This window comes from Triticum aestivum, chromosome 5B (genome assembly GCF_018294505.1).
Source record: "Triticum aestivum cultivar Chinese Spring chromosome 5B, IWGSC CS RefSeq v2.1, whole genome shotgun sequence".
Taxonomy (NCBI): Eukaryota; Viridiplantae; Streptophyta; class Magnoliopsida; order Poales; family Poaceae; genus Triticum; species Triticum aestivum.
In genome coordinates, this window is record NC_057807.1 from 386,211,848 (window position 1) to 386,219,994 (window position 8,147).

Here is an 8,147-nt window from a genome sequence, read left to right on the forward strand (position 1 = left end):
ACGCAGCTACTAGGACAATCTACTTGCACGGTCGATCGGCACGATCAGTTAGGTTAGGGCAGCTCCAATGTTTGGTGAAGCTAGTAGCACTGGCACTGCTAGCAATGCGGACGTCGGCCCCTCGCCGTGCATGCAGCTCTATTGTCATGAGTTGCACAGTGCCAATCCAATCACAACTTCAAAACGGAAAATGGGTAGTAACATACTACTACCATGAGTGCGCCCGTGCGTAGTTTAATTAGTTAGGGACAGAGCTTCTTTAAATTTTGGTAACAGCGGATGACTGGCCTACCGCGCGCACTTTTAGTCCAACAGTGAAGGCGTTCAGCTTGTCCCCGACACGTATTATTTTATGCAAAGTGTAGCTTTAGCCCTAGCTTAATTAGCTCCAGAGTCGAGCCCCACTCCCGCCACCATCCACTAATCATCAGTTGGCACCAGCATTTGTATTAAATAAACTACATGATCTGCTACTAATGATTTGTGTTAGTAATATATATACACGACCAGTCAATGGATGAGAGGGCCGGTTTCGGGTGCATGGAAAATGCCATAAGAGCGACTCAAATAGGGTTCCTGCTTTCATGTAGATTTTTTTTTAAGAGTTGCTTTCATGTAGCTAGTTCTATGCGGCGATTAATTCGATCTTCTGCATTTTGCTATATCTATTTTCCTGCAGTCCTTTCAATCAAGGACATTTTTATTAACTTAATGTACTCCTTCCGCCCGAAAATACCTGTCAAAGAAATAAACGTATCTAAACGTATTTTAGTCCTAGATACATCAATTTTTTATCTATTTTTCCAACAAGCATTTCCAGACGGAGGGGGTAACATCAAGCAAATACTCCCTCAGTTCCTAAATATTTGTCTTTCTAGACATTCCAAACGGACTACAATATACAGACGTATGTAGACATATTTGAGAGTGTAGATTCACTCATTCTGCTTCGTATGTAGTCACTTGTTGAAATCTCTAGAAAGACAAATATTTAGGAACGAATGGAGTACAAAGCATGACGATCGGCACCCAGCATGCCATACAATCTTGCTAGTAAGGCAGAAATGATGAGTTATTAGTAATGTTGAATATGTACTGCAAAGATCATCAGTTCTCACCACTACAATTTAGTTGTACCACTAGAATTTACTCCCTCTGTTCCTAAATATTTGTCTTTCTAGATATTTTAACAAGTGATCATATAAGGAGCAAAATGAATGAATCTAAACTTTAAAATATGTCTATATACATCCGCATGTGATAGTCTATTTGAAATTTCTAGAAAGACAAATATAGGTTCCCCGCAAAAAAAAGATAAATATTTAGAAACGGAGTGAGTAGTTGCCAACTGGTGTACTATATACTACTCCTTCCATCCCATATTAGTTCTCGCTCAAACATACTACTCCGTTCGTCCATATTAGTTGTCGCTCAACCAAATGTATCTAGCACAACTAAGGTACTCCTTCTGTCTAGGTGAGTAAGTCATCTTAGGTTGTGCACCGTGATCAAGGAGGAGGAAAAAACAAGAGACCTTAATGTTTATTTGCCAAGTAATATCATTGCATGCAATAAACTAACCAATGCATGTCGTGTTTGGTAGTCTCAACTCATTAAAAGTATGCACACCTCTCATATTTTATTGATTGATATGTCAAAAAACAAGAAACGAGGTAAAAATTAATGCACCGCGCCTAAGTGTTTTGGAATTATTTGGTTTTCATAAAATGACTTACACATAGACGGAGGGAGTAGTATGTCATCTATCGATCGGTTGCTGAGGTTTAAGAAAGTTGTAGTACGTGCTAATCAACCAGCTGCTGCTACAGCATTTTCCAAAGAAGAATTGAGTTGGTTTACTGTGGCTGCTGGGTTGGGTTGTATGGATGCGTGGTCCAACTCCAACGATGTTCAAGGGGACCAAATGCTTTCCCTCACCAACCAACTTAAATGGCCCTGGTTAGTACGTCCAAATACATGCCCAAAAGTTGTCCAAAGTTGTCATCATCCAGACAATTAATCAACCGGATTAAGCGCAGGCCCGTTACCAGTAAGCATGCGTGCGTGCATGCATGCATGCAAATACGAACCATGCAAAAGGAAGAGAAAAAGAAGCACCATGACAGCCAGAAATTGGACGCGCGTACGTACCCATCATCTGACTGTGCACCAAACTTGCACTTACTTAAAACCCTGTGATTGGATTAGAATATGCATGGCATGGCGACCAGTCTTTGATGAGTCTTGGTGCGGCTTCGGCGACTAGGCTGTACGTGTTGCTTTATGCATGCGCATGATGGCCAATTGATGGCCAAGTTTGGAGAAAGTTTGATCCAAGTTGCCTTTTTTGGCTTGTTTTTGAACGACCGACCCATAGCTGTCTCGTCTTTGTGGGACTTTGTAAACCGCACGAGATTATTGTCCCACCAACGCCAGCATTAAGCTTTCTTGATTGGGGTTTTGTTACTTTTGGCCCAGGAAGAGATTCAGCTATGCTCACATCAAGTCTGCCTTGAAATTCTACTACCAGCTACTTTGTGAAAGAAGATGAAGCACTGCATCTTGATTTTCTCCTGTCAATGACATCTTATCTGTAGCAGTTTTGTCTGCTGGTGAAAATGCCTTCAACTACCAGCCAAGAATAATAATATCTACTACTCAAACCAGAAATTTAAAAATAATGTATTGATCCCAGAGGGAAATGAGCTTGCATGCACTTTATACACAGATGGAAATGTACGTGGATGCATTGATCCCTACATCTTATAGTATATCTTATTGAAAGAAGAGAGGAAAAGGGAAAATGATTAATAAGAAGAATAAAAGAAGCTACCACGCCAATCATTAGGGAAATTGGTTAATAGCCCCAAAACAGCATCATTCTTGGGCGCGCGGTAATTGCAAAGCTACTCCCCGAATTACCACGAACGCCTCAAGGTTAAATAAATCTCCACACACACACACACAGCTTAATTACTCACTTCGCCGCTCGATAAGCGTTTTATATTACAACTCTACCCCTAGCTGAAAGAAATGATTACCAAATTGCCCCCCTATGGAAGCCAGGCCACCAACTCTGGCGAGCTTGGTGCCAGCTGCGGATGATGTGGGCGGTTGGCCGGCCGGCCGGTCGGGTCAACACGCGTAGTACTCGACGAGCTCGTCCAGCGACTCGGGCTGCGGGTCCGCGTTCTCCAGCATCCAGAGGAGGTGCTCGAACAGCACCACCTCGCAGCCGATGATGGTGCCGCCGGCGCCGTCGCCGCCCACGCCGCCACCCGAGCGGTCCACGAGGTTCTGGAACAGCGGGTGGCAGACGAGGTCGGCGGCGATGAGGTAGCGGCGGCGCGACTTGCCGACGTAGACCGGGTGGAGGCCCGGGGGCACGCCGTCCGCGCCGTGGAACGAGGCCGCCCCGCCCCCGCCGCCGCCGCCGACGCCGCGGCCCCACGGGTCCTCCTCCTCGCCGCCGTGTGACACCGCCGAGGGCGTGCGCGAGATCCGGCTCGATGAGTGCCACCGCCTGATCATGCACTTGAGCTTGCTGCTCAGCCCGCCCCTGGCCATTGAAAGCAGAGGATGGATGGTCTTGGGTTCAGCTGGAAAGAGAGAGGAGGCGTAGGGATGACTTGCAGGGTCGGGGAGGTGGCGAGAGGTTATATAGGGGGAGGAGGAGAGGCCGGCTGTGGACTGGCGGGATGGAGACCGGTGGGAGGGCGAGGGTCAAGGTGTCGGGGACGGTGCATGGCATGGCCATGGTGATTGATGGTAAAACCGAACCTGCAGGAGAGGAGAGGAGAACAGTGGGGAGGCAACTGGCCGCCGCCCCGTCCGGAAGTGGTGATGCTCCGTATGTGACGGTGCGAGGTATCTGTCCGTCCGTCCGTCTCTTTCTCTCCGGTTGGCATGCAGCACGGCAGCGCAGGCCCGACTGTGAATTTGCAAGGACCGTGACATGCCGGTCGTCAGGTAGTAGGCCGAGCTGGTATATGTCACATTTAGATTTAAGCCATATATGCTCGTCACCGGCCACTTGCACGAGGCCACAAAAATGGCTGTAGAACTTGTCCGTGAGTAGAAGTGCATCAGCGGATTTGGGGCACGCAAGTGCGGGTACCGAGTCCCTCGCACGTGCTTTTTCTTTCGGCTTTTGATTTTCAATCTTTTATATCTTTTGAATAAAAGTTTGAATTAAATTTTGTTTTTCATACTTTCTCTGTCTGAAAATACTTGTCATTAAAATGAATGTATCTAGATGTATTTTAATTTTAGATACATTCATTTTCATCCATTTATGCGACAAGTATTTTCGGACGTAGGGAGTATTTGTGTTTTTAATGATGAGACCTTTCAAATAAGATCTGTTTTAGACATTTTTAAGTTTCAACTCTTGAAACTTAGTACGAGCGGCCGGTTAAATAACGACTTTTATGCCTGTGACTAATAAAAAAATCTTAAAAATTTATCCGTGAAACTTGATAAGAGCGAGCAAGAATTGCAAGTTTCAGTTGAAATATCATAAGTTTTAACAACTGAAACTTAAAGTTTACTATGCCCCTAGGGTGATTGGCAGGTACTCCCGCGTATTAAAAAAGCTTGTCCTAAATTTGTTCCTTAAATGAATATACTAGCACTAAGAGATAAATTTTTTCGGACGGAGGGAGTCTGTGCCCCCGCACCCGCATGCCGGTGCGAATTTCCTAGTGGAAAGCTACAACCTATCGAGGAGTAGAACGCAAAGCTACCTCAACCATCTCCGTTCCAGGATCGCATGATTTTGCTCCTCGTCCGTAATGTAATACTACTACTACTCTTTTCCTTATGTTGCTCCCTTGTCGAGTCAGACAGACGTGGCATTGGCCACAGATTGCGCTTGCTCCTTTTGCAGCCCAGCTGTGCAAAAGCACCTCACCGCTATACGTGTCACACTTAGCAAAGGTCATTGGTTAGTTAGGGTCTGAATCCCAAAGAGATTCTTGCCCGTTCTCTTCTTCTGTATATAAATGAGCCAACCACCTGTTTTAGCATCAGATAAACAATTCTCACTAATCAATCAATTGAAAGGAAAGTTTGTAGGTAATTAAGACGGGACTTTTGCAACTTGGAGCTGAGTTTGTGGTTCATTTACCTATCATGTATCATCACAAGACAATTAAACACCTTTTCTTTCTTGGCACTTCTGCACATTCTATAGTCAGTCATCTGTACTTGTCTCATAGTGTAATCTAACACGTACTCCCTCCGTTCCAAAATAGATGACCCAACTTTGTATTAACTTTGTACTAAAGTTAGTACAAAGTTGAGTCATCTATTTTGGAGAAGTGTCAATCACTATTTTTTTGCCATCAGCATTATCAATGAGAATATGACTATATGTAGTTTCTTAATATTGAAAAAGAAACAAAACTCCTGCTCATGAGTTCTTTCTCTTCCTCTCTGTTTCACACACACAAACCTAGACGTCAATCACCACTAACCCTCCGGTCGTCTCACCCCACCCTAACACCCTCTCCCCGCTCCCATATGCCCCCTCCCCGAGGAGGTGGCGTGGACCCCACCCTCGCCCATGCCACATGTGGTTCAATTCTACCCCGTCACTGCCACCACCTGTCTAGGTGGCGGTGGTCCCTTACCAGTAGGAAGGCGAGGTCTTCTTTCAAATGAGTATAGTTGTGTTTGGTCGTTGTCTATTGGGATGGCTGCAACCAACAGGCATGCAGTTGCGACGCTCCAGATGTGTGGATGACATGGTGTCCCTTGGCTTACGCTCCATTGATGTTTTGCAAGTGCATGTGGCTAGTTTATAAACACGATTCACGCGAACTATTGTAACCCAGTTTACATGTCAAATCCAAAGAAGTCAAAGGAAGGCAACTATCAGCCTCGCAACTATGTTGTGACGTACACAACTACGCCTGCACTCAAAGCGTAATTCAAAAATAGTCTATGTATTAGTTGCTAGGTGAACTAGAACATGAAGTAAATAATAAGACAAATGGTGAAGTAAACTATGGAGGTGAAGCGTTTAATTGGCCACAGGGGGTGAATGGGAGGTTTTTATCAAATTCTTCGAAAGAAGCTATTTCTTCAAAGAGTCGGCAAGGTGGGTGGCATTGAAGAAATACTTGTTGAATTGAAATAGGCAAAGCATGCGACCAACAGTCGTAGATGACAGAAATAGAAGAGCACACGCACACACTCGCTTGCCTCGCCTGGCCGGGCTTAGACACGGGCCGGGGCCGGGTGGCACACATGTGACATGCACGTTAATCATTCTTACACATTCATTGCACTTGTCGGTGTTCATCACTTTATTTGTTTATTGGCATTTGCTTTGGTTCATTTCTTTTGCGTGTTGAATCACTTCATAAATCCAAAAATATTTCTTGCTTCTTTTCAGTTTTCTTTCTCGTTTAGTTAGTTCGTAGTAGTAAAAAAAAACCTAAAAAGATTTCTTATTTCTTCTTTTGTTGTTTGTTGGGAGTGATGGAGAATGAAACATGAAAAGCAAAAACAAAATCCTACGAGATGCATAGCTACGAGAGGGGAGTGTGTCTACATACCCTTGGAGACCGAAAGAGGAAGCTTATATAACACGTTTGATGTAGTCATACACTTCGCGATCTAATCATGATCCAACCGATTTAGCGCTGAACGGATGACACCTCCGAGTTTAGTATACGTGCGGCTCGGTGATGTCTCCTCCTCCTTGATCCAACAAGCATAAGGGAGAAGTAGATGGAACCACAATCAGCACGGTGGCATGATTGTGGTGGAGCAACGACACCGCTTCGCTAAGCAAAACCGGGACGAGGAGCTGGAGGGAGAGGGAGGGGTTGTGGTCAGGTGAAGGGATGAGCAACCCTCCTTGCACGTCCACTATATATAGAGGCGTGGGGAGGGCTGACCAGCCCTAGCCCCTGCTCCAAGGAGGTGGGGCTGGCGGCTAGGGGAGGGCACTTGCCCTCAAGGCAAGTGGCCCTCCTCCCCATTAAGGTTTCCCCTTCCCTTGGCGCATGGGCCTTGTGTGGTTGGTTTCCTTTGCCCAATAAGGCCAAGGTGCATCCCCTAATGCCAATGTACGCCCTAGGGGCTGGTGGAACCCTTCTGTGGACTTCCAGAACCCTCTGGAACCTTCCGGTGACTTCCCGGTACATTACCGAAAAAACCCAAATCTTTCCCGAAACCCTGACAACAACTTTTCATATATAAATGTTTACCTCCAAACCATTCCGGAGCTCCTCGTGATGTCAGGGACTCTGAACAACAATTGGTCACCAATACAAATACCCCAATTCTACTCTAGCATCATCTAACATCACTACAAAAAAATACACTTCCATGATGATACGTGTTTGTCACAGTAGGTCACGTTTTCTGTCATGCATGTACATCCATGACGATTTTATGACAGAATCAAGATAGTCATACCTGTGCTGTCGTAGAAGTGTCCCATGACATTACCAAAATTATCATCATGGAAGTGTCCACTTCCATGACGATAAATCGTGCGTCATAGAAGTGCTTTGATCAAGGGTGACGGACACGTGGCATCCATCGTAACGGAACGCTGTTAAGCTATCGGGTCCGGTTTTGGATCCGATAACCCATTAACAGCCCGGACCAATGGGGATTTTCCACGTATAAAATCGTCATTGGCCGGAGGAAACACGTGTTGCCTCATTGAGACAGATGTCATCCACTCATTGGACAGGAGGCGCCTATGATAGGTCGACACGTGGCACGGCCCAACAGTGGCCCATTCCGGTGAAAAAGGCAGGCCCATATAAGGCCTACTTGTGTCAGGTCCATTTAAGCCCACGGCCCATACGAGATGTGCCAATTCGGCCCGTGAATGGCCCGTTAAAGATTTGACACCATTGCAGCCCATCGTCAGTTCGAGCCCGTTAATAGCCCGCCATATATTTGGGCTCAATATCGGCCCGATGTGATTTCGGCCTGTTAACGACCCATTCAAGGGATGGGCCAGTTTTCAGGATGTACATCTTTCGGCCTTTTAGCGACCCATTTAAGTGTTAGGCTAATTTCCGGCCTGGTGTGTCTTTCAGCCTGTTGGCAGCCCATAAATCACTTGGGCCATTTGTAATCGGACCCGAGTTTTGGCCTTTTAGCGACCCATTTAAGTG

At 45.8% G+C, this 8,147-nt stretch overlaps 1 protein-coding gene across 1 annotated transcript; it reads right to left on the reverse strand.

Moving 5' to 3' along the window:
- Nucleotides 1-2,666: 2,666 nt before the first annotated feature.
- On the reverse strand, nucleotides 2,667-3,860 carry LOC123116189 (auxin-responsive protein SAUR76-like). The gene has a single exon (XM_044537187.1). It carries the CDS (start codon nucleotides 3,565-3,567, stop codon nucleotides 3,136-3,138), a length of 432 nt encoding a protein of 143 aa, XP_044393122.1. The 5' UTR covers nucleotides 3,568-3,860; the 3' UTR covers nucleotides 2,667-3,135.
- Between the last annotated feature and the right edge of the window lie 4,287 nt (nucleotides 3,861-8,147).